Source organism: Pinus tabuliformis, chromosome J (genome assembly GCF_031772625.1).
Source record: "Pinus tabuliformis cultivar Carrire ecotype Pingquan chromosome J, CPIR1, whole genome shotgun sequence".
NCBI lineage: Eukaryota > Viridiplantae > Streptophyta > Pinopsida > Pinales > Pinaceae > Pinus > Pinus tabuliformis.
The window spans coordinates 624,539,888-624,567,813 of NC_142295.1; the positions used below are offsets into that span (position 1 = coordinate 624,539,888).

A 27,926-nucleotide genomic window follows, 5' to 3' on the forward strand; every position below is an offset into this window, starting at 1 on the left:
AATAAAGTAGGGAATGAGAAGGGGCATCCCTAGGTCACATGCTGGGGTACAAAGGTATCTAATAAGAGGGAAGCCCACACTTGGGTTTATAATGTGCAGGAGGGAGAAATCCTGGTACTTGAGGTGTCCCAACCTTGACTTTTCCACCCATTTTTTATGTCGTTTTCCTTTTTTTGATTTTTTTTTATTTTTTTTGATTCACTGCTCCGGGCTCAACGCGTAGAGCATGATGTATAAGATGTAGCAGTGAATTCCCCCCCTTAAGGTAGGGTGGTTCATCGCTCACCAGGGCTTGGGACAACCATGGGTTCCTATATGATGAGGGAGGCTCATAGAACTTGTAGGAACCAGGGTGATGGCCATGATGATGGGGTGAAGCTCATGTATTGGCTTTTTCCCACATGCTAAATGTGTTTGTCCCGACCATCTTTTTTCATTTTGTGCTACACTTTCCTGTTGAATGTGGCCATATATGCTTTTATCTTTGGTTTTATCTACATCAACCTCCAAGCTTCATTCCAGTCCATGACCCAAGGTGTAGGCAAGGGGAGGGGCATGTTAACCATATGTGGATCTAATGGAGGAATGTGGACCTAGGTAGGAAAAATGATGAATGGGGTAATAATGAATGGAAAGAGGGTACTATGAACGGATAAGGGAGTGGGACCACGCAACCAAAATTAGGGTTTCCCATGAAATACCACCCCTAGAGCCAAATGGTCAGTAAAAGAGATCCCATGAGACTAGAATCCAAGGTTAATACCTAAAAGGGGTCAAGGGGACAAGAGCACAGACCTAGCCCATTCTTTCTATTGAATCCCCCCATTAATCCATGCCCAAAAGTGTCCATGATAAGCAAAATACAATACTCAATTTCCAAATGACAAAGCATACCTTTAGGTTCGAGAGGCCCACCTTCAAACATATGATCATGGTAGATGGGTGAGGGACCACATGGTTGGCTCAGGTGGCGGAGAAATAGCACAATGAGTAAGCTGGTGGCTGCAAGGGGCTACTGGCTGTCGACTGAGGACCACCTTGGAGAAAAAATTTCTCCTAGGGATATTACCCACAAAATGGTGGGCAACGGGGATCATTTCCACCACTTGGGTCCGTGAAATTTTTTCTAGGTTATTCTAGGTTCAGTGTGAGGAGGCTCTCGTTAATTTCCTCGAATTTTCCTAGTTTAGAGGGTTGAAACACCAATTCCATTCTAGCCAACAGTAGTAGAATTTACTGGGCCAACGCAGAGACTTGGGGAGAGCAGTTTCCAACACTTGGGCAACTCCATTTTCACTTGGGACTTGACTAGCTTGCCGTAGCAAGCCCAAGTTCATCTTCTTCGTTTATATGTGCCTTGTTTTCTCAGTTAATAAAATGGTTCAGTTCTTGGCACAATTTATGGTGCAATTTGTCATCATGCCGGTGTGTTAGTTTTATGGTTACATGTTTATGCTTTATTTGTTGTTATCACTTAATATTTCCCGTTAGGAATATTATAAACTATGTAAAATATCACTGGAGGCCAAGATCTTGAGAACTCCATGAAGAACCGTGATATCATAAGAAACAAATTACTTTGAAAAATATCTTTGTGGATCGTACCCTAGCTTAAAGGACGAAGAACTGAGGCACCTGTGTTAACGATAAACATCTATTGAAGGATGATTGGCACTTGAAAAATCGAAGTAGGACCGAATCTTTGCAAAGAAGAGCTAAGGTAAGGATGTAAAGGTATAATTTTTGTGTGCATTTCATGATTTGTGTCAAGTTCATCACATCATGGTGATGGTCATTTAAAAGGTAGTGGAAGGTGTTAATTTTTAGGGCTAGATTGTTCTCTATTGTAGATAATTGCATTTTCAAACGTTTACATCGTTTACATGAAACATTCACCTCATAACATCATTAACAATTATGTAGAGAGAACAATGAATGTAGCGGAACATAAATAAATAATAGAAGAAAAGCATGCACAATAGAGACACCCTGATTTAGGTGAGAGTGTTAAAATTCGCAACTAGGGCCAAACTCCATGTGGATCACCTTATTTATGGCTTCTAATATTCTTCCTAGATTCCTCTCATCGAGAGGTGTAGGATTGATCTAAAGATCATCAGATTCCGATATATATTTATTGAGATATGAATTTATTTTGATTATGGACAAATTGTCAACGTCGGCCAGCGAACTTATGTAGGCTCAGAAGCCCAACAGTTACGTCTATTCTCTCTCTCTCCTACGCATAAAAGGAGCCTCTCTCTCTCTCACACGTGTGGCTGAAAGGTAGACGTCCTAGGGCAAGGAAGATGCAGAAAGGACACTAGGACAAAAGGTCATCTCTTTGACCAGCATTGACCATCCAGAAGTGCGGATTGGGTGTGGTTGCCTCTCATAGGCAGGCCACAATTTTTGGCACGAAAATCAAGGTGATCTGACCTCTAGTTTGACCGGTGTTGACTGCCCTAGTTTAGGGCTACAAGTTGACTTCATAAATCTGCAAATTGACTGAACTTTTGGGGCTATTCAAGGGTTGTTTCTTCAGGTTGTTCGAGGACAATTTGACTAGAAATTGACCAAGTATTTTAGAAGTCAATTTCAACTAGTTTGACCAAGTTTGACTTGCTGATCTAGGGTTTGCTTCTGCCGATATAAAATTACAGAATTCAGATTTTGTACTATCTCTCTCTGCTGAACTATTGAAGATAAAAGAAGATTTGATCAAATGGTTTCCGCGCATTGGGGTTTGTCCTTGGCTCCGGGTAAATCCGAGCCACAGCCTCCAACAATGAAACGACCTTTGGAACGGTCCGGCTGGCCGAGTCAGCCATGACTTGGCCGAGTCATGGCTGACTCGGCCAACTCGGCCGTTTCCGTTATGACTCGACCGAGTCACAACAAACCGCCCAACAACACGTATTACAACGATTTTATAAAAGTTTAATGGATTTTTAAATGGTTTTTTGGTTGGTTTTGACTCCAAATAGTTATATGAATTTGCTAAATGATTTTTGGGGTCCATTTCCCGCCCCCCCAGACCCTATTTAACACGCCCAAGTGCTCTCATTCACTCACAGCAATCTTATGCATTTGAGTGAGAGTCTTCTTTGAGAGTTAGTGAGCAGTTCTTGAGCTTGTTTTGGAGCAGCAGTGAGGAGTCTTGGAGGAGCATTGTAGCTGGAGTGAGGAGCTTCTTGGGCAGCCATTTGGAGCAGCATTGAGGAGCTGATTCTTGGAGCAAGCTTGAGGAGGTAGTTTGTGCCTGGAGGTATTTTTTTTCACCTCTATAAATCTGTTTTTGCTTAGTAAATTTTAGCTGCATATCTAGAAATCTTAGAGAGTGTTTTTTGTCAAATAAATGAACATTGAATCAAGGTTTTTTTTTTTCATTTTCAGATTGTTTGCTTTCATTTCCTAGTCAAAAAATGGCACCTAGAGCAAGAGATCCTGCTTGGGCATATGTTGAAATGGTTGATAGTCAAATGCAATGCAAATTTTGCCATAGGAAAATTAAGGAAGGTCCTGGGGGCATTAATAGGCTGAAACAACACTTGGCAGGGATTAGAGGCCAAATTACCCCATGTACCTCACCAGAAATTGGGGAGATTAGGAAGAATTTGTTGGCCAGCTTTGAGAAATTTAAAGAAGATAAGGCTAGGCAAAGAGACATACAGGCTGAAATTGGGAGGAAAAGGGAGATACAAAAAATGATCGCTGCCAACCCCCATTATGATTTTGAGGGTTCTTCCTCTATCCCTCAAACTGAACATCCAACCCTTTCCGATATGTTCCTCCCTCTTTTGGTTATGTTCAAGATAAGGGAAAGGGTAGAATGAAAAAGGGTGATGTGACTATCAAAAGTTATTTCACTCCCTCCTCTCCATCAGATGCACATGGTCCTGAAGTTAGTAAAACTCAAACACAACACACTTTAGATGACCATTGGAAGAAAGAATTGAGGGAGACTGCTTGTGAGTACATAGGTAGATGGTGGTATGATGCTGATATCCCTTTTAATGCTGCTCGTTCACCATATTATGAGCCTATGTTTGATGCCATACATGCTGCTGGAAAAGGCTTCAAAGGCCCTACTATGCATGAGCTAAGGGGGTTTGGTTTGCAGAAAGAAATTCAATCCATTAATGAGTATTTGCAAGAGTTCAGGGACTCATGGACAAGAACAGGGTGTACCATCATGTCAGATGGATGGACTGATCAAAAAAACCGTACCATCATAAACTTTCTTGTCTTCTGCCCACAGGGAACCATGTTTTTAAAATCAGTTGATGCATCTGATAAGGTAAAAGATGGCCACTTGTTGTTTCAGCTATTGGATCAGGTTGTTGAGGAGGTGGGGGTGGCTAATGTTGTTCAAATCATCACAGATAATGCCTCTAACTATGTTCTTGCCGGTAAACTGTTAGAGGAAAAACACAAGACCATCTTTTGGACCCCATGCGCTGCACATTGCATAGACCTCATGCTTGAGGATATTGGAAATTTAGATTGGGTCAAAAACACTATAGATCATGCCAAAAGCATAACAAAATTTATCTACAATCATACATTGGTTTTGAGCCTCATGAGGAAACACACTGGGGGCAAGGATATTATTAGGCTTGCCATCACTAGATTTGCTACACAGTTTTTGACATTGCAATCTATGCTTTCCCAACATAGAAACTTGCAAAAGATGTTTTCCAGTGATGAATGGAATCAAAGCAATTGGTCTAACAAACCAGAAGGCAAAGAATTGAAAAGGAAAGTCCATGAAGAAACTTTTTCGAGAAAGGCAGCAGAGATTGTGAAGCTTGCTGAGCCACTAGTTAAGGTGTTGCGGTTGGTGGATGGGGAAAGGTTGGCTATGGGCTTCATTTATGAGGCTATGGATCAAGCAAAGGCGCAAATAAAGACGGTATACAAGGATAGAGTGGCAAAGTATGGGCCCATTGGGCAATCATTAATGAAAGATGGAACAATCAACTCCATCGCCCTATACATGCAGCTGGGTATTTTTTGAACCCACGGTATCATTATAAAGCTAAGGAGTCAGGAGCTTTGAGGGGGGAGGTCAAAGATGGACTGGTTGATTGCATTGAACGCATGATCCCATTGGAGTCTGATCAGCGGGAGATACACCGACAGGCCAATATCTTCAGCAATGCAGCAGGTACCTTTGGGAAGAACCTAGCAAAGATTGCAAGAGAAGCAGATGAGCCAGGTAAATAAAATTTCAATTTTCAAATTCTTAATAGTTTTACTTTTTTTTTTAAAGTTTGTTAAATCGTTTATAATTTGAAAGTTAGATATAATTTGTAATTTTGTTGAGCTAACTCATTACACTCCTATGTTTTTTGCAGCACAATGGTGGGAGGCCTTTGGTGGCCATTGTCCTGAATTGCAAAGGTTTGCAATTCGTATTTTGAGTCAAACTTGCAGTGCATCTGGGTGTGAGCGCAATTGGTCTGTCTTTGAGAGGATTCACACAAAGAAGAGAAACCGTTTGGATCAAAAACGGTTAAATGATCTAGTTTATGTCCAATACAACCTTCGGCTCAGACGAAACCATTTGCTGAACAAAAAGACCTGATTCAAATCCCATTGTGTTGGAAGACATTGATCCAACATCATATTGGGTAGTGGAGAGTCGTCCAACAGAGTTTGATCCTGATGAGGATCTTGATGTAGATTTAGATATGGAGACATCAGTTGAACTTGAACATGTTGTTCAACTTCAGCCTGTTCAGTTGAATGCAGATCCCAATCCACCAGCCTCAGTCTCACAGCCAGCAAGGACTCCAGTTGTGGGTGCTTCCTCTGCTCAGCCACGACAGAAGCGCAGCCGCATATCTACTCTATCTCAGCTTGCATCTGCTGCAATTGCACAGCCTGCTAGTGGTACCACTTCTACAGTTGTAGTTGGAGATGATGATGATGAGGAGGAGCCATGGGGCCCCCTGTCTGACTCTGATGATGATGATCCAGAGATTGATCGACATGATCTTGGCTCCTCTGACAGTAGCTACTAGCCAGTAGTACTGTAGTACTAGTACTGGAGTCTGGTCACCGTCACAGTTTACTTTTGTTGTAGAGGCCATTTCTAGCCTCCTTGGTTATGTATTTTTTGTTTTGAGTCTTTGATCATGTATGACAGTTGACTATGTATTGCCATTGGGTACCATTTTGATATAATGGATTGGTTCATGAGCCTACTTTGATCATATGTTGTCTTCCATCTATATTATAATGCTGTGTGTTTGGAAACATGAATGAAAATCTTTAAAATTATGTTTAAAATCTTTAAAATTATGTTTTTTTATAAAAAAAATAAATATTTAATGTATTTTTTACAACGACCGAGTCATTGAAATCGAGCCGGCCGAGTCATTACCGTTTCGGAGTCGGAGTCGGAGTCGGAGTCGATCCTCGGCCGAGTCGGATTCGGAGTCGGAGTCGGAGTCGATCCTCGGCCGAGTCGGATTCGGAGTCGGAGTCTTAAAACTATGGCTAGAATGTCCTTCCTTCTAGATGAACATGCCCTCAAGACGTATGTTGATAGTGTGGTAGCTGTCCCTGTGGATGCAGATCCGCTAAGAAGTACAAAGCTGATATGGCAAAGGCCAAGAGGATGATCCTGGATGGAGTCAAGGATCACGTGGTGTGCCACATTGCTAGCAGAGCAACTGCTAAGGAGATGTGGGATGCTCTGGCCACATTGTATCAGGGATATTCTAAGCAGCAGAAGATGTACTTGGAACGAAAGTTGAGATCTGCATAGATGCAGAAGGGAGAACGCGTGGATCCATTCCTCACGAAGCTGAAGGAGACCCGTGATGAGTTGTTGGCTGCGGAGCATACACTTCAGGATTCGAAGTTAGTGAGACTGACCCTAAATTATTTCTCAGATGAGTGGCAAGTCTTTTTCCAGAGTATCTTGGGCAGAGCAGCATTGCCTAATTGGGATGAGATGTGGGCAGCTCTAAAACAAGAAGAGCTGAGGAGAGACCTGGTCAAGGTCAAACTTGACAGAAGCAGCAGCAGCAATGGGTCGAAGCCCAAAGTAGAGGAGGAGGATAATGCAGTCCTTGCATCGAAGGGGCAACAGGGGCAACAGAGAGGAAATAAGGACGTCTCCAAGGTGATGTGTTTCAGATGTGGCTAGATGGGCCACTATGCATCCCAGTGTCCTTTGAAGAAAAAGGACAAGGATGAGAAGCACGATCCTAAGGTTGTAGCCGCAAAGATCGAACAAGAGGAGGAGTTCTCCATGACAACCAAGATACCTCTAGGAGGGAGGTGGCCTTATATAGAACTGTAGTTCGATAGAGCTACAAATGGGCAGGATGCTTGAGGAGCCCACCTCTTGAATCATCACCTTGCTATGGGAGCCCATGATCAGTAGTAGCGGGATTGAGGAGTTTTCAGTTGGTGCCATGGAGGACCAACAGAGGCAGTAGCTAGCAGCGCCAGAACTTGAGCAGCGTAGAGCAGAGAGGCAGCGGTGCATGAAGGCGCAGTGCAGAGCTTTAGCAGCGAAATGGCTTCAAAAGACAGCGTGGGACTAACAGCAGTCAAGCTTTCAACACCTAGGTGTATCTACGAGATACTTATCTCGTTTTGGGTGTTTTCAATTGCTTCTCTCAGCGACTAAGTTGCAGTACAGATGTAGTGTTAGCAGTGGCAATGCTAGCAGCATAGCAGATGCAGCGTTTGAGAGGGAGTTGTACTACAGATGTAGCATTGGCAGTGGCAGTGTCAAAGGCAATAGTACAGTAGCAAAAGCAGCGCAGTAGTTGGTGGACAACATGTCAGACATCAACAGCGCAGAGGACGATGCTTCAAAGTCAGAGCAGTATGCAGTAGCAGTGTATTGCTAAAGCACATTCCTCGCTAAGAGGGAGTGTTGATTTGGGGTAGCATCGGATGTGCTCTATGTAACAACCCATCTCAAATCCCGAACAACATAGCAATATTAGCATGCATGTGAGGCATGCATGTGATAGCTACATATGCATGCATCATATACAATGCACTAGTATAAGTATATATATATATATATATATATACATCGACTATATATCGACTGTTCATGGAGAATGTCTATAAGATAACTGAATTAATTATCAAAGGTGTAACTAAGTACCTAATTCTCGTAAATAGAAGAAATATACACTCACTAAGAAATATAGTTGAGTTTATTCATATGGTTACATATATATAACCCAAAAGGTGTACTAATAAAACTAAACCCATAAACCTTATGATTAGACTTGATATTTTATAAAACATAAAATAATATGTAATATTTAAAGTCATCATGGTCTTATACTATTTAAATTAAAGTTCCATCTGTCATAATTAAAATGACTCCATTCGATGTTGTAAAGATCTGATTCTATTAAAGGCAGATATCATGACAAAGCAGTCACCGCCTAAAGAAAATCTGATCCTTTCATAGAGGCGGTTAACTGATGCGTAGAGAGGGAGGAACCTCTGCTATAAAAGGGGGGGTGTTCTATGTCTCAAAGGAGGAGGAAGGGGGGATTGACTGTGAGTGGAAATCTGAACCGGGGGCTGTTGAAGGACGAAGGAGAGTGCTGTTGAAGGAAGAAGGAGAGGAAATTTATCCATACTGCTTATAATTCGGAACTATGAGCCTTACTTGTTTTGAAGTCTCTGGGCACGGGGGAACGGTATGCTTCGGTTGAGAGGCATACTGGATTGAGTATCCAGGTATACTCGGTTCGGCTGGGTGGTTTGGTCATTCGGTAACGAGAGAAGTTCTGCAGCAGATCATCGCAACAGCCGTAGCAGATCAGGTAAGTACTCCATCAAATCAATTAATACAGTTTCACAGCTTCATTAATCTTTACAGTTTCGGTAAGGACTCTTTAAGTTAGGACAGTCATTACACTCTAAGCCTCAAATTTTGTAGGAAGGCTTGGGCACATGCATTCCAAAGAACCCAGAAACCATTTTGGGAAATTCCACCTACAGACAATTATATTAAAATAATTAATATTTTTAATGGAGTTGCTAAGTCTAAACTTAGGAAAATTAAATATTAATGGGTATTAATCTAATTCCAAGTGAATCTTCTAAATAAAGACAGAGATCAAGTCAAAATGATCTAAGCCTTTGATTAGGAGTTAATCTAGGTCATTGGTTGTCCAACAGGAAGATATAAGAAGGGGCTTGAGGGTCATTTGGAAAATACACCGAGAGATCAAGAGATCGAATTCTGAAGTGAGAAGTTCTTAGGAGGAAATTATGATCGAAGAGATATTTTGCAGTATAGGGGCAGGGACAGTGATTCAGAGGAAGATTTCCAGATCCGGAGAGGCAGAAGCAAGAGGTTGAGTTATTCCCAGTGTAGGAATGCGCGAGTGCAAGAACACGCTAGTGCAGGAACGCGAGTGCAGGAACTCGAGTGCAGGAACACGAGTGAAGGAACGCGCAAGCGGAGGAACGCGAGTGCAGGCAACACGAGTGTTGGGGTTACTTAAGGAATATCTTTGCCATATTTTCTTGCTATTTGGATTGCCAATATATGTACTCAGATTTCACTACTGCATAATAAAATAAAAGCCTCACTACTGCAATGGTTTTCCGAAGTTGGGTTTTTCCGAGGACATTTGTCCAAAACTAACAGTGTCCTATGTGTTTGCATTTCCTTGCTCAGTTTCTATGTTTCAGAATCATATTTAATTTGGTGTAGGGTGCTTTAGTGATTTGCTTCAATATTTCAAGAAGAAATCTGAAATAAGTCTATAATGTAATTTACGATCTAGGTGAAGTAGATTCAGCTGGTTGCGGTAGGATTCCAAAGATTGTTAGATCTAGGAATTCTCACAATTTGGCAAGCACCCATCTCCCCTTGTTGGATTCATTCCGAGTCCACAGATTGAGTGATTGATTTCCTGTTTCAGTTTGGAGGCCAGCATTAGCATTATTACATATCTTGGAGGGCCAATCCCAACTATTGTATTGGCATATATTTCTATATAATAAAGCTGGATTTTGTTGTTTCATTTCTCATGGTTCAACATCTTGTGATCTTTTAATGAGATTTTATGTGCAATTTATAGGTTTATTGTTTCTATCAAATTTCCTGTATTTGGGGTTTTTCATGACAATCTTCTGTTTATGAATGAAATTTTTATCTGGAATTTTTCCGAATTAAAAATTTGAGTTTGTTTCAAATTTATTTCATTTGGGACATTACATATTTTAATTCGTCAAAATCAATTAAAATTGCAAAATCTAAGTTTTCACAACTTTTGGCCACTTGGGCATCTCTAATTTGTGACCTAGTTATAACATTTTAGCTTGCTGGAATTTACTGCTAATTGTGAAATTCAAGTCTGAAATATTATACTTGATAAGGACTAAAAAAATTGAATTTTCAGTGCCCGGAAAAACCTACTATTTTTAAATATTTCGGGCAGTGTATTTAGTGTTTTTAGCTTGTTGATATGTAACTAACTTACTGTTGTAATTAGTTTATCAGTGCTGAAATTTCTTAATCACATTCTCTAAAATACTCAAAAAATTATTTTTTTCAAGTTTGGTGAAAATTTTCTATTTTTAGAAGTATTGGGCAGTTATTTTTGCCTGGATTAATTTGTTGATTTGTGGTTAATTCACTGCTGTAATAATCATATCAAATCTGAAAATTTCTAAGTCAAACTCACCAAAAGCCCTAAAATTGAAATTTTCAAGTTCTGCCGCATTATGTTATTTTTCGGCATATTGATCATCTATCTTGGGCAGTTTTATCTTGCTGATTTGTTTTTATTTACTGCTGTAATTTCAAAATCAAATCTGAAATATTGTTGAATACACCATTGTAAAGTGTGCTAAAGAGGCTAATTTACATTGCTGGTTAAATTGGAAATTTTATGTTTCAATGTGTTGGGCAAGTTTCATCATTTGAAGTAGTTTATGCATTGCTGCTACAGCATTGATGACTCTGGATTTTCTATAGTATTGCTGATATGAACTGTCATAAATCTGTGATGAGCGTCTTGATTGACTATTGTTAGCATTTGGCATCTTGGGTTACTTGATATCTTGTGAAATATTGTTGAAATTTGCACTTGTATCTGTAAGCAATTTATCTTGTTTAAGATTTGCATTTCACTACTAATAAGTACTCTTAAAAGGTTTTTAATCAAAGTACTTAAACAACTTAAGAAAATTTTAACTCAAGATAAATCTCACTCATAATCTCTTGCATAAGCATTCTAGATCTAAATTTGCATTAATAATTTATCTCATAACATAAGCTAGGTTGATAGAGATATAGGTCAACCCTTCTTATCTAGATTGAGGGGCCTCGACAACTCTTCGGTGGTTAACACGGTGACCTTGCAGTGATCAGAGCCACAATTTCTGCAGCGCCAGAGGCATCAGGCGATAGTGTGATATTCCTACTTAACAATATTGGTAAGGGAAATATCAATCTTGCCTAATTTTGTCTTATTTCAAGTTTGCATTTACGAGATGTGGGTTCAGAGGCCCCACATGAATTTTGGGATTAAGTGGGGGCCCAAACATTAGGAAGGAAGGGAAATATTGTGGCTCTAGTGGAGCGTGGGGCCACCCCATGGAGAATTATGGCCCACTTGTGGAAGACACTCTCATTGAAGCAAAGTTGGTGGGGAAAGTCGAGTTGGGCCCACATGGGCATCTTGGAGGCTCTTTGATAAATAGAGCAAGAGGCACTCATTTTGGTCATTCATTCATCTATTCAGAAATTGTGTCTTTGACATAGCACGCTTGAGCAGAAGTCAAGTCTACAGTGTTGTTTAGCACATGAGTGTCTCTAAGCGGAGATCTCAACCCTTGCTTCGGTGGACTTCGAGTGCCAGGCCAAGGAGAGAGTCCTACCTATACCAGTTCGTACAAGCAGCAAGGAGTGCGAGTTTGTGGAGAGAATTGGCAGTAAAAATACAGGGACTATGCAACGCCTGGAGGAGGCACACTTGGAAGTTGTGGAGTGAAGCGAGATAGGGGCTAAAGATTGAGGTGGAGTCCATGGAAGTGTTATGGGGGCTTTCCTAGCATTTTGGTGGAGCAATTAACGCAACATTTGCTACAGGTTACATCTTTTGCTTGTGGAGGAGGGTCAAGCATTTGGGGGTCAATTTTGGAGCATCAAAACTAGGACAAACACTTTCTAGGCTTTTGTGGGTTTATTGAGGAGAGGCCAAGATTAATTTTTCAGAATTCTCTGGGCAGAATTGAGGGGCCAAACCTAGGTCCCAACTCAGCCAGCAGCTAGAGGAGCCAGGAGAAAATTGGGTCGAAATTCCAAGGTCAACATTTGGCCAATTCCTTTGTGGGTTTTTGTCAGTTATTGGTGGAGAGCTTGGAGTCAATTTCCCAGAATTTTCTGAGCATCGGAGGCAACCCTAATAGTAGTTCTTTGCAGCTAGCAACATATTTTCTGGGTAGTTTCAGCGCAGATCTAGGAGAGAGCAGCAGTGGATTTGATGAGGGATTTCTTATTGTTCATTTGGGCTTAGCTAGATTGCCTTGAGCAAGCCAAGGTGCATTCTTTCCAACACCTCATTGTACCCTCTTCTTATTATAATAAAATGGCTCAGCAACGCAAATTTTGGTGAAATTTCATGGTCTGACTCATGTGTTTGATTTTCGTGATTTTACGTCTATGTTTGCTTTGTTATTTACTATTATAATTTACTAGGAATATTACAGTGGTATTAGAGCCATAATCTTGGCTTAGCCTGTGGGAAACCCTTCGTTCTATGACAAGACTAGAACAAAAAGTTAAGAAATCATGGGATCCAAAGGAAGATTAGAATCAAATAACACGGTAGTAACCTTGAAGGAGGTGATAGGATGCAACAAATGATGATTGATGTGGGGGAGAAGTTGATTCATTCCGCAATTGGGAATCAAAACACGATTGCAACTGATGTTGAGTTATTGGAAGCGAATTGGAGGGCATACCAATCATTTGGTCATGGCAGTCAAGCGTCCCTTGTTGATTTCTGTAGCATCTAATGTGCTTTAGCCTCGAGATTTTGCAGAGAGGCTAAGACACATGCATTCTCCAAGACCCAGAAATCGTTTGGGAAAATTCCACCTAGAGATGGTTTAATTAAAAGAATTAATCGTTTTTAGTGTATTCCTAAGTCTAAACTTGGGAAATGTGATTAATTAAAGGGTATTAATTAAATATAGTGCGAATCTTCTAGAAGAAGACGAGGATCAACTCCTAGTTAATCTTAGCCTTTGATTATGTTTAATCTTGGTCGTTGGTGCTCCAACGAGAGATTATAAGAAGGATCTTGATAGGAACTTGGAGAACACGTCGAGATAGTGAGATCTAGAGATCGAGTGATCTTCTTGCAGTGAGGGGCAAGGATAGTAGGCCGGAGGAGCATTTTCCAATTCCGGAGAGTGCAAGGCAGAGAAGGCAATGAGAGGTTCAGAGAGGTAGCGCAGTTGCACGTAGAGGCGGCGCAAAACTTCAGAGGGAGTCTGTATTTTTCTAGGAGGAGTCGAGATCTAGAGTCGGACGCCGAGGTGTGAGACCGGAGGGCCAGAGGGTCGAAGCTCCAGTGAGCAGAAGATCAGCGAGAAGGGTAACGCAGTTCCTAGAACCTATGACGTAGATCTGCATAGGCTGACGTAGAGATTGCACAGAGGCAACATGGGGCTAGCCATTCAGAGCTTGGATCAGATTCAGATCACCAATGACAGTGTGAGAATTTTTCTCACTACCTCTTTGCCAGTTTATTCTCTGTATCAGATTTCTAGTTTGGGCATCTAATGGTTCATACTCAGATTACTACTGCATAATAATAAAATCCTCAGCTACTGCACTGGTTTTCCCATGTTGGGTTTTTCTGGGGACATTGGTCCAAAAATAATGGTGTACTATTGTGTGTGTGCATCTATTCTTGCAGTATTTTTATTTCTTCCACAATATTTTATGTTGTGAAGGCTGCAGTAGATTTTATTTCGATGTTTGTTGTGTAACACTGTAAATAAATTGATTTAGAAATTAACAAGTAGGAGAAATCTAATCAGTTGTTGCAGTGGGGATTCAGGTCACAGAATTTTCACATGGTATCAGAGCACAGATCGTAAGTCGAAGAGCTCAGCACAGAAGGAAGGAGGCAGTTCGAATTTCTGCGTAGGCAACAATTCAAAACCCTTAGGGGCAGCGTATTTCCTTGTCTAGAAGGGTCAGTTTTTTCGTGGAAAGTTTACTTCTCTGAGTGAGTCAACAGAGAATAAGATTTTCTAGACCGAAGAGTACCAGAGGCAGAAGGAGTAGTAGCGATTTCCTTGCAGAGAAGATCTTCAGTTGGGACATAGATTTTGTAGCAGTTTGCTAGTGCAAATAGCATCAGGAGGAAGGAAGAGCACATATTGAGGGAATTCTTTCCTCAGAGGACTTCTAGCCAAGAAGTTCGAATTTTCCTAGCAGAGCAGCAGTAGCCGTGTGTAGAGTTTCTCGCTCCAAAAGGGAGTGCGAATAGCTGGGCAGAAGCTGCACAGAGGAGAAGAAGAGGAATTCGACTTTCTTCAGAGAGATGGCATCAACTGGTTTGAGAGATCAAGATCGGTTGGACAAAGCCTCCAACTATGTGATTTAGAAGGCTAAAATTTCCTGCCTTCTAGATGAGCATGATCTCAAAACTTATATCAATAGTGCGGTAGTTATACCCACAGATGCAAATCCACTTAAGAAATACAAGAAGGAGATGGCAAAAGCTAAGAGGTTGATTCTCAAATCTCAATGGGGTTCAAGATCACATGGTATCTCACATAGCTGAAAAAGATATTGCCCATTAGATGTGGGAGGCACTAGCTACTTCCGAGGAACGGAAGACGTATCTTGAGGAGAAGTTGAGATGCACGAGGATGTAGAAAGGGGAGCGTATAGACCCTTTCCTTACTAGGCTTTAGGATGTCCAGGATCAACTAGCTTCAGTAGGGTCAGCGCCCCAGCCTACAGAGTTTGTACGATTAGCTTTGAATAGCGTTTCTGAAGAATCACAAGTTTTTGTCAAGAGTATCCTGGGTAAAGAGAAACTACCAGATTGGGAACGTATGTGGGCTGATCTATAGCAGGAGGAGATGAGACGAGATCTGGTGAAGAGCACCATCAGTGTTGCTAGCAGTAGTAATGGGACGAAGCAAGTAAAGGAAGAGGAAGATGTGGCCCTCGCATCTAAGGGGTAGCAGGAGCAGCGCAAGAGGAAGAAGGACATTTCCAAGATCAAGTGCTTCAAGTGGGGTAAGCTTGGCCACTACAACACTCAATGTCCTCTTAGAAAGAAGGACAAGGAGGAGAAGCAAGATCAACAGGCTGCATCTGCTGAGATCGATAGGCTGTCCTCCAAATTGGAGGAAGAGTTTGCCATAATCACCGAGTTACCTCCAGGAGTGAGGTGAGGTGATTTGGAGTTGTAGCCCAAGAGAGCTACAGATGGGTAGGATTCTTAAGGAGGTCCACCTCTTGAATCAATAGCTTGCTATGGGGGCCCACAATATTTATAGCAAGATGGATCAGTGATAGTAGATGCAGCCAAATGCCAGAGTGATAGATGCAATAGCTAATAGCATTCAGAGACTGAGCAGTGTAAAGCAGAGTCAGTAGCAATGCAAAGGCTTCAGTGACAACGCAGACTCTAGCAGCAGTCAAAATTCAAGTGACAAACACATCATACTGACCACAATTGATTCAATATTTTGGATGCTTTTCCATTGCAGTTGTTGCAGTTGCAGCAGCAATAGTTGGAGAAGGTTGCAATGCAGATGTAGTGTTGGCAGCATTTCAGCAGGGCTAGCAGCAACACGGATGCAACAATCAGAGTTGTGCAGTAGTTGGTGGGCAGCACAATCGGAGCTGGTGCAGAGATAGAGTGATGCTTCATTGGGTTGCAACACTAGAGCACATTCCTCGCTAAGAGGGAGTGTTGATTTCTATAGCATCAGATGTGCTCTAACCTTGAGATTTTGCAGAGAGGCTAAGACACATGCATTCTCCAAGACCCATAAATCGTTTGGGAAAATTCCACCTAGAGATGGTTTAATTAAATAATTAATCATTTTTAATGTATTCCTAAGTCTAAACTTAGAAAATATGATTAATTAAAGGGTATTAATTAAATCTGGTGCGAATCTTCTAAAAGAAGACGAGGATCAACTCCTAGTTAATCTTAGCCTTTGATTATGTTTTAATCTTGGCCGTTTGTACTCCAACGAGAGACTATAAGAAGGATCTTGATGAGCACTTGGAGAACACATCGAGATATTGAGATCTAAAGATCGAATTTCTCAAGAGTATCAGCGCTGAGTTGCCGGAGAGAGATCAAGTGATCTTCTTGCAGTGAGGGGTAGGGATAGTAGATCGGAGGAGAATTTTCCAGTTCCGGAGAGTGCAAGGCAGAGAAGGCAATGAGAGGTTCAGAGAGGCAGCATAGTTCCATGCAGAGGCAGCGCAGAACTTCAGAGGGAGTCCGTACTTTTGCTGGGAGCAGTCGAGATCTAGAGGCGGAAGCAGGGGTGTGAGACCAGAGGGCCAGAGGGTCGAAGTTCCAGTCAGCAGAAGATCAGCTGGAAGGGTGACGTAGTTTCTAGAAGCTGTGATGCAGATTTGCGTAGGCTGGCGCAGAGACTGCGCAAAGGCAGCGTGGGGCTAGCCATTCAGAGCCAGGATCAGATTCGGATCGCGAGTTACAGTGTGAGAATATTTCTCACTGCCTCTTTGCCAGTTGATCCTCTGTATCAGATTGCTAGTTTGGGCATCTAATGATTTGTACTCAGATTACTATTGCATAATAATAAAACCCTCAATTGTTGCACCAATTTTCCCAAGTTGGTTTTTCTAGGGACATCGTTCCAAAAATAACGGTGTACTATTGTGTGTGTGCATCTATTCTTCTAGTGTTTTTATTTCTTCCGCAGTATTTTATGTTGTGAAGGCTACAGTAGATTTTATTTCAATGTTTATTGTGTAACAATGTAAATAACTTGATTCAGATATTAACAAGTAGGAGAAATCTAATCAGTTGCTGCAGTAGGGATTCGGGTCACCAAATTTTCACATCCCTCTCTTTTTGGGAGTTTTGTGAACTAAGAGGCATGCACAAACCAATGGGGATTCAATGGAATTATGTTGGGATGATGAGGAGGATTACGAAAGAAGACGAGATGAGAGAGAACATACCCATGGAGGAGGGAGTTCATCTACATACGTTCCAGTTGGTTGAGCATGAGGCTAATTGCACATAGGAGGAGAACGAGGATACACCTAGTGTGACGTAGGAGTCACCTTTGTTGGAGTTTCCTTTGGTAGCCCCAGTAGAAAGATTGGAGGAGGTAGTTGAGCACACATCCATTAATGAGGTATCCATTGATGAGGCATCCCAATCTATGACAGAGCTTGAGAACGAAAGCCACCTACAGTTGACTGATGAGCATGTCTTGCATGTTGGGTTGTCTATGGAGGAGCAGTTGGAGGTTCATGTCGAGCACATGATGGAGGAGGATGTGCAACCATCCTTTGGGTTAGCCATTGATAAGGGGCAACATAGAGACCACACGTTGGGATTTCAGCACAGTTCGCTTTAGAGGTGCACTGACAGGATCTACAGCGTTAGCAGCCCACCCCTACGCATTGGATTGAGAGAGACGGAGATACCTAGTCAGATATCATGTGTTGACCTAGATAGCGGGATGAGACGATCAAAGTTGCACAAGGTGAAACATGCGCATGTCAGGGTTGTTCTATGTGCGGAAGTTCATGCATTCGATCCCTCTCTTAGGGTTGGATGGAGAGAAATTCTTAGTTGGTACCTTGTGGAGTGGGCTATGGAGATGGTGGTGGACCCAAGTGTAGCTCAGCAGGAGCTTACAAGCACTGGGGATACCGGAAGCGCAAACTGGGATTGGGTTCCAAGTAGGACTACCTATCATTTCCGAGGTATGTCGGTTGACTACAACCTGGATGGTACAGTTGAGCATGCACATTCGCTAGGGGAGTCTCGGTCAGCACCAGTGGCCAACTAGTTTATGGACATACTCCTTTGGTTGTCTTGGTATGATGTTTGTACATGGGATCACGGGGTGATAAACATACTATGGCAGGAGTTTGTCGGAGGAGGTGGCATTGGCAAGCCACCAGACGATGCCTTGTATGGAGCTAGGGACTCTTCAATTTTGTGTGGGGCACAGAGGACACAGAGGAGCAGCGCAATGGTAGCATCACTATTGACACATAGGGAGATTCACTTCTCGGGTCCCTCAAGGAGGATTCGGAGTGAAGATCCATTCATTAGCGGGTAAATTTATGCAATGGTGGTGGTGATGATACGAATCAGGTGTGGGTTGACACATAAAGACACATCTTTAGGCCATCACATCTAGGGATGTGTGGGAGCATCTAGTACTGAGTAGTGGACTATGGGTGGACATGGAGATGCATGGTGGTGTACCGTAGTGTGTTGGATCGCATTGTGGAGTAGGTGTGCCTTACATCACATTGAGTACACATGGGGAGTGACTGGTGCCTTGACGCAGACAAGGCGCAGGACGGTACAAGATGGTATAGCCTTCGCTGGGGGTATCCAATGGTGTATAGGGACAACTTGCGGCTTACAGTAGCATGTTGAGGAGTACAACGATACTTGGTGGTACGCAGTGACACATGATGCAGCGCAACAAACTATTGGAGTGTTGCCTCCACGAAGACTTATGGGCCAGGGCATTGGGTGTACCATTGGAAGTAGCTCACCTAGGATCGATGAGGACATTGTTGAGCATCTGGGGACACCATGGTAGCGGAGACAGGGATTCGAGGGAGTTATCAGCAGATCCGAGGTGGAGAGAGTGACGTTCGTAGGATCACTCTTGAGCATTCCAGCAGACTTTTGATCATACCCTTTGGGACATACATGCCCATCATCCTCCAATGTTGCTTACGGGCACAGAGTGTTTGGTTGTTTCCCTTTGACACTCTCCATTCAGGCAGCAGGGCATGGGAGGCTCACCCTAGACAGTTGGATGAGACACCGCGTGTCATGAGCCGAGAGGAGACTCTCCAATTGAGACCCTTGGTAGGTGCACGAGTTGTTGGATACAGGCTTAGAGATGGTGTAGTTGATAGTCAAGGTAGCATATGTTCCACCCCTAACCTCACACTTGATGGACAGTGGATGGTAGACATCGTCTTCACGAGGGTACCCAAACTCTTAACAGTGTCCAAGTGTATCGTCAAGAGTTGGGATAGCGGATTTCATTGCGTGTTATGGCGGGAGTAGGGAAGTTTTGTATGTGTGGGACATACTCCTGATACTTGGGTCCACCCATGGGATACATACAGGGGCCCGAGATGAGGGCCAAATGGATTCTAGTAGATAATAGTGCTACACAGTGACATCCCGTGAGGAGAGGGGGTTATGAGCTCCCCATATGTTTGGGGGATCCAGGGACCCGGTTGGCGGGTGGATCACTTCCCTCTGTGATGAGAAGTGTCATGGCAAAGGGTGATCCAGTTCACTTTGGGTTTGACACATGGGGGATCACTAAGACCTCCACGGCATGGTGAGGTAGACGTATCTTGTTATGGCTCAAGGTCAAGATTGGCAATGGAGGGGTAGATATTGGCATCATGGGGATGCCCTGACAGGATGAGCTTGGCTCTCATAAATATTTCAGCACTAGGCCTCATGAGAGAAGGATATAGTCCTCACACGATGGGGGGTATGTCATAATCAGAGTAGCACAGCTTCAACATCATGGCACCACTTTGAGATTCGCAGGAGACCCGATCATCACTGCTCCTCACAGCTCAATAACCTTTAGGGATGAGTTGAGTACTATAGGGGGAGATCATGCAGATCTTCCATTGGGCTTTAGCGAGTCACCGATGGAGTGGAGGACTTCATTAGCATGGTAGGTGGGCCAGTAGGATGATATCAGGAGAAGCTCACATGAGCGAGATGATATCTTTGTAGGGATTGGGTGGTATCTTCGAGAGTATACTCCTGGAGTGCATGGGATGGCCTACATGGTAGGGCAGCTTCACGAGGAGTTGGGAATAATGCCACATTATCATGATCCCCTACTCATTGATGCTATACAGGGGACTTCTTGTGAAAATTTGGAAGACCCAAATTTCTACTGCAACAACTGATTAAGTTTCTACTATTTGTCAAATAATTGACCAATTATTTACTATGTCCTACGGTAAATAGTGAAACCAATACACTGCAACCTCCACTAATTAAATTATATGCGGAAACGAGAACTGAGCAAGAAATAAATAGCACACACAAGTGACACCGTTATTTTTGGATCAATGTCCCTGGAAAAACCCAATGTGGGAAAACTGGTGCAGCAGCTGAGGGTTTGTATTATTAAGCAGTAATTTTTTAATACAATATTTGGATGCCTTGTTGGCTATCCAATACAGAGAATCTAACTGTCTGAGAGATGAGTGAGATATATATACCTCACACTATCACTGGAGATGCAGCACTGATCCAACCATTGAGTGGCTAGCCCCTAGTTGCCTCCGCGCAGTTTTTGTGCAATCACTGTGCTGCTCTGCGTCACAGCTTCTGGGGACTGTGTCACTCCTTTGGTTGATCGATTTTCCTCTAGAACTTTGAATTTCTACCCTCCCAGTCTCACACCTCGGCTTCTGACTCTGGAACTCGATTCTACAACAAATGTCGGATCTTAGGCTCTACGCTGCCTCTACGTGGCCCTACACTGCCCTCGGATCTCTCTCTACTTTCTCTGCGATGAATCCCTAGACCAAGAAACTCTCCAACCAGAAACTATCTCTGCCCCTCGCTACAAGAAATCACCTTGATCACTTCTCCGGCAATAGTTGTGTTGCTCTCTTCAGAAATCGATCTCTTGATCTCTCACTCGATGTATTTTCCAAATGCCCATCAAGCCTTCTGTTATAATCTTCTCGTTTAGAAGCAACGGCCTAGATTAGATTCTAATCAATGGCTTAGATCATTTTGGCTTGATCCTCGTCTTCTTCTAGAAGTTTCACTTTAATTCCCTAAGTTTAGACTTAGGCCTCTATTAAAAATAATTAATTATTTTAATAAAACTGTCTCCGGGTGGAATTTCTCAAAACGATTTCTGGGTATTCTGGAATACATATGACCAAGTCTCCCTGCAATTTTTGAGGGTTAGAGCACATCCGATGCTACCAGAAATCAACACTCCCTCCTAGCGAGGAATGTGCTCTAGTAACGCAACTTGCTGAAGCATCACTCTGACTCTATAACATCTCCCTCTGCACTATTGATGTATGACATCACTGCCCACCAACTACTGCGCAAATGTTGCATCTGTATTGCTACTGACCCTGCCACTGCCAACACTGCATCTGTACTACAACCCTTGTAAATGTTGCATATGTGTTTTTGCTGGCCCTGCCACTGCCAACGTTGCATCTGCACTGCAACCTCATCCAAATTTTGTTGGTACTGCTTCAGCAACAGAAAAGAATCCAAAATTACTGAACAGGTGTTCAATATGATACATTTGTTGCTAGAGATCTGACTGCTGCTAGTCTCTGCGCTGTTACTGAAGCCACTACATTGCTGCTGACTCTGCTCTGTGCTAACTACATTGTTGCCAACACTAGCTCTGCGTTGTTCAGACTCTGGCGCTCCTATCCACTACAATTGTCACTCCGACACTCTTTTGTACCAATTGACCCAATCCATCCTGCTACTTCTGATATGGGCTCCTATAGCAAGCTATTGATCTAAGAGGTGGACTCCACAAGGATCCTTCCCATCTGTAGTTCTTTCGAACTATAGTACTAGATCACCCCACCTCTCCCCTGGAGGTATCTGGGCAATCATGGCAAACTCCTCTTCCTCGATCTTGGCGGCTGCAGCCTACGAATCATGTTTCGCATCCTTTTCCTTCTTCTTGAGAGGACACTGCGTAGCGTAGTGACCAAGTTCACCACACCGAAAACATTTGATCTTTGAGACATCCTTCTTCTTTCTTCACTGGTCATGCTTCCCCTTAGATGCAAGGGATGCATTCTCTTCCTCCTCCTTGGGCTTCGTCTCACTATTGTTGCCATCAAGTTTTCACTTGACTAAGTGTCGCCTCATCTCTTCCTGCTGAAGAGTGGCCCACATTCCTTCCCAATCTGGAAATTTCTCTCTGCCCAAGATACTTTGGAAAAGCACTTTCCATTCTTCTGAAATTGAATTCAGGGCCAACCTTACCATCTCTGGAGGTTGAGGTGTCGATCCTACAACTGCCAATTGATCTCGGACTTCCTGAAGCTTTGGCAGGAACAAATTACTGTGTTCCCCTATCTCCATCCTAGCTGATCTCAGCTTCTCCTCCAAGTACATCTTTCGCTGCTCGGAAGATCCTTGATAGAGCGTAGCCAAGGCATCCGACATCTCTTTGGTTGTCCCTTTGCTAGCAATGTGAGATACAATGCGATCCCTCACTCCATCGAGGATCAACCAATTGGGCTTTTCCATCTCGGCCTTGCACTTTTTGAGTGGATCTGCATCACCGGGTACAGCTACCACACTGTCGACGTACATCTTGAGATCATGCTCATCTAGAAGGCATGAGATCCTAGCCTTCCAGATCACATAGTTGAATGCTCCATCCCTTCATCTCTCAATCCGTTAGCTACCATCTCTGCCAACAAAATGTCAAATTGCCTCCTCTCTCCTACAGCTCAGTAAATGACAATTCAGACTTCTTGGTTGGAAGTCTTCTAAGGAATAATTCCCTCAAAATAGTGTCTCCTTCTCACTTCTGACATTTTTCTACCCCAGCAACTGCTGCAGAAAACTACGTCTCACCAGAAACTGTTCTGTATTGAAGCTTCTGCTGCGATGCTCCCTCTGCCGCTGACAAATCTCAATCTGGAAATCTTACCTCTCTATCGACTCACTCAGAGAGAGATCTTCCACGAAAATCTTGCCCTCCTAGCTTAGATTGTGCAAGCCCTCTGGGATTCGATCTGCTGCCTACACAGCAATTCGATCTCCCTCCTTTTCTTCAGCATTGGCTCTTCTAGTCTGCTCCCTTGCTTCACCTGCGCTTTAATACCATGTGAAAATTTGGAAGACCCAAATTTCTACTGCAACAACTGATTAAGTTTCTACTATTTGTCAAATAACGGAGCAAATTATTTACTCTATTCTACGATAAATATCGAGACCAATACACTGCAACCTCCACTAATTAAATTATACACGAAAACAAGAACTGAGCAAGAAAAAAATAGCACACACAAGTGACACCGTTATTTTTGGACCAATGTCCCCAGAAAAAACCCAATGTGGGAAAATCGGTGCAACAATCGAGGGTTTGTATTATTAAGCAGTAATTTCTGAATACAATCTTTGGATGTCTTACTGGCATCCATACAAAGAATCTGACTGACTGAGAGATGAGTGAGATATACCTCACACTATCACTGGAGATCCAGCACTGATCCAACCACTGAATGGCTAGCCCCTAGCTGCCTTTGCGCAATCACTGCGCTACTCTGTGTCACAGCTTCTGGGGACTACGTCACTCCTTTGGTTGATCGATCTGCCTCTGAAACTTTGACTTTTTGCCCTTCCGGTCTCACACCCTGGCTTCTGGCTCTATAACTCACTTCTCCAGCGAATTTCGCATCTCCTCTCAGGCTCTGCGTGGCCCTACGCTACCCAGCGTGGCTCTGCGTTGCCTCTTCTAGATCTCTCTCTGCCTTCTCTGCAATGTATCCCCAGATCAGGAAACTCTCCAACCGAAAACTATCTTTGACCCTCACTACAAGAAATCACCTCGATCACTTCTCCGGCAACTGCCCAAATTAGATTCTAATCAATGGCTTAGATCATTTTGGCTTGATCCTCGTCTTCTTCTAGAAGTTTCACCCCCAGTTTGATTAATACCCTTTAATTATTTTAATTCCCTAAGTTTAGACTTAGGCCTCTATTAAAAATAATTAATTATTTTAATAAAACTATCTCCGGGTGGAATTTCCCAAAACTATTTCAGGGTATTCTAGAATACATGTGTCCAAACCTCCCTGCAAATTTTGAGGCTTAGAACACATTGATGCTACCAGAAATCAACACTTTTGGTACTTATATCAGACGGGATAGTGAGTGGAGTGAGGGGAGCTTCAAGTGGGACAAGATGGCTTGGGATCCTCGTATTGAGGGATTCTTTCATGTCAGGACAGTGCAGAGGTCAGGGACAAATCAGTGGCACATTTGGGACCCTAACACATTTTTGCAGTGACAATGGGGAGCAACAACTAGAGAGAGCATTGTTCAACAATTGCTTGAGGACAAGCAATGTTTTGGCGGGGAGGACTGTGATATTCCCACTTAGCAATATTGCTAAGGGAAATATCAATCTTGCCCAATTTTGTCTTATTTCATGTTTGCACTTAGGAGATGTGGGTTCAGAGGTCCCACATGAATTTTGGGTTTAAGTGGGGGGCCCAAACATTAGGAAGGAAGGGAAATATTGCAGCTCTAGTGGAGCGTGGGGGCCACCCCATGGAGAATTATGGCGCACATGTGGAAGACACTCTCATTGAAGAGAAGTTGGTGGGGAAAGTCAAGTTGGGCCCACATGGGCATCTTGGAGGCTCTTTGATAAATAGAGCAAGAGGCACTAATTTTGGTCATTCATTCATCTATTCAGAAATTGTGTCTTTGACATAGCACTCTTGAGCAGAAGCCACGTCTACAGTGTTGTTTAGCACACAAGTGTCTCTGAGGGGAGATCTCAACCCTTGCTTCGATGGAATTCGAGTGCCAACCCAAGGAGGGAGCCCTACCTATACCAGTTCGTACCAGCGACAGGGAGTGCGAGTTTGTGGAGAAAATTGGCAACAACAATACAAGGACTGCGCAGCTCTTGGAGGAGGCACACTTGGAATTTGTGGAGTGAAGGGAGTTAGGGGCGGAAGATTGAGGTGGAGTTTGGGGAAGTGTTGTGGGGACTTTCCTAGCATTTTGGTGGAGCAGTAAACAGAGCATTTGCTACAGGTTACATCCTCTACTTGTAGAGGGCCAAGCATTTGGGGGTCAAATTTGGAGCATCAAAACTAGGACAAACCCTTTTTGGGCTTTTCTGTGTTTGTTTGAGACGACAAGATTAAATTGGCAGAATTTTCTGGGTAGATTTGAGGGGTCAAACTGGGGTCCCAACTTAGCCAGCGACTAGAGCTAGGGGAAAATTGGGCTGAAATTCCAAAGTCAACATTTGGCCAATTCCTTCGTGGGTTTTTGTGATTTATTGGTGGAGAGCCCAGGGTTAATTTCCCGGAATTTTATGAGCACCCGAGGAGGCCCTAACAACAGTTCTTTGAAGTTAGCAGCTTATTTTTTGGGTAGTTTCAGCGCAGATCTAGGAGAGAGCAATAGCAAATTTGATGAGGGATTTCTTATTGTTCATTTGGGCTTACCTAGCTTTCCTTAAGCAAGCCCAGGTGCACTCTTTCCATCACCTCATTGTGCCCTCTTCTTATTATAATAAAATGGCTTGGCAGCACAGATTTTGGTGAAATTTCATGGTCTGACTCATGTGTTTGATTTTCATAATTTTATATCTATTTTTGCTTTGTTATTTACTGTAAAAAATCCCTAGGAATATTACAGATAGAAGCCTAACAGAAGGTATCGTTAATCAGGCCCTAGCCTATTTCCTGTTAGCCTCCTTTCCACAACCTACCTTAGAGCCCAGTTTCAAAATAGTTAAAGGAATGTTGCACTTAGACTAGGCATTTAACTAAAATTTACCAAGATCATTGCATCTCATATAGGTCCTAGGATTTGCACATCATATAGGTTAGTCAATCATTCACGCAGTGAGTGTCCATCCGACCATTTGGTTCCAATTCATAAGAAGCAAGAATTTGTGACTCCATTAAAGCACCGGTCTCATAATAGAAAATCTAATTTAATCAATAATCTTGCTTAATTTAAAACAAGTGGCTAGGCCACTCATCCGTGTCTCCCAAGTAAGTTGATTCTCAACTTGCTTTCCTCCACTTCATTCCCTTGGGACTACCCCCCATAGCCTGCGGTAGGGAGAAAGCTAGAACGGAGTGGGTAGGGATTAGAGTGGCAGCCCCCGTCTTGAGCATTGTCATGGTGCCTTACAATCCGGGCGACAACAGGTCCCAAATTTGCAAGACCATTTTGAGGCCCTAGACGATGTTTTTTGGCGGGGGGTGGGGGGGGGTGCAGCGGGAGAGATTTCCATGGCATACCTTCACCCCAATCGAAATTTGTAGTCCTTGGATAGTTATTTCCAATGACCTATCCTGTGACCAAAACGGATATTGTATGCAAAAGTTGCACCCCTTGGGAAGTTGATGTACCAACTAACCACCTCGTGACCCTCAAACCTTTTGGCCTTTCATATTCTACAGTTAGGTTTTTGGACCTATAGGGTTCTTTTATTATGTTAAAAGGCCATTCTTTTTTCCTCTTTTAACAACTTTTGCAAATGCGAGTTGCCGCCATATCTCTCTGTTCAAAGATAGCTACCACCATTCTAGCTAGTTTGTGTTTTATAATATTTTGCTATTTCATTTATTAATAGAAGTTGGGTTTTCACCATATTTTTTGTAATCGATGTTATATTTATCTGTGTGTTCCATTTATTTTCCTGCTTTTCATTTCATTCCTTGTAAAACCTGGATCATGAACCCTTTGATTTCTATGGTTGAAATCAAGTCATGCAATCACTATGCTTCAATGACAATTTAAAAATTACAACTCTGCAATGTGTTTTACTACAAAATATTTTTTGTTCAATAATAATATATGAACAACAAACAAATAAGCCATTTTCTCTCACATAACGCTATAAGCTAGTAGCAACTTTCACCCCCGTGGTTTCAAAATAGCAATGCATACAATACCTATTTAAGTATTAAGGTGTTTTAATTAACATATGATGACAACCAAGAAAACTAATTCCACATGCAATATTCAAATTAAAAATTTCTAATGTTATTATCATGGATACAACATTATTGCAATAGATGTCTTCATAGTAACTCTAGATCACAAAAATTATTCCCACAAAGAAGCAAAGTAATAAATATTCATTCGAGACTCTCCTCCCTGTTTAAGGCAACAAATCATTAACTCCCAAAGCCAGCAAACTTGCATCCCTAAGAGGTAGGGTTCTCTTAGATTATCATTCACCAATCCCTCAACATGTGTAACTTATATTATATAGTCGAAGTCACTTTATCCTACAAGAGATGGTTTTGAAACATGAGTTCCTTGGAATTTGCTTAATGACATTTATCTACGGCCATAATGCCAACAAATGATTTTGAAAGTTAAAATAAGTAACCATAACATACAAAAACCATTAAATATCTACCAATATGCAGGATCATTCATAAAAGAAAGGACCTAAAAATAGAATCATTATGCAGCCTCTTAGAAAGCTTTCTTTGGCCATAGGTAAGAGATTTATTGAACCTTCATCTGATGGAAATTTTGACAAGTCTAGGTTTAGTGTGAGGTGAAAGCCTTCTTCCGGAGGATCAATGATTTGTATGACATAACCATATGCTCCTTTGACAGCTTCTATTGCACCAATCGGAAGCTCAGTAGGAAAAACAGTTTCTCGAGAAAGAGATGGAACTGAGATTGAAATCTCCATGTATTGTGGATCTGAAATTGAAGACTGGAAAAAAATGAAGACATGTTATTTCTAAATAAAGATAGAATACATCAGAAATTACCTTGACTATATTCTTCGACATGGAACAACTCTGTTTTGAAAACAAGGAAACTTAGTACACTAGATAAGTTATAACTACATAAATTTATTTGATTATCCACCTCATACAACATATAAGTTAAGTAGACATTTAGAAAGCAAGTCAT

At 42.3% G+C, this 27,926-nt stretch overlaps 1 protein-coding gene across 5 annotated transcripts in view; it reads right to left on the bottom strand.

Annotated features, from left to right (window-relative positions):
• LOC149228496 (actin-related protein 2/3 complex subunit 2A-like) overlaps positions 1-27,926 on the bottom strand; it is a 460,530-nt gene that overhangs the window by 330,179 nt on the left and 102,425 nt on the right. For all 5 annotated transcript variants that reach the window (XM_089378238.1, XM_089378239.1, XM_089378237.1 and 2 more), the window contains exon 3: positions 27,516-27,723. In XM_089378238.1, the coding sequence (XP_089234364.1) occupies positions 27,516-27,723 (208 nt within the window). The remainder of the gene's footprint in view (positions 1-27,515; positions 27,724-27,926) is intronic.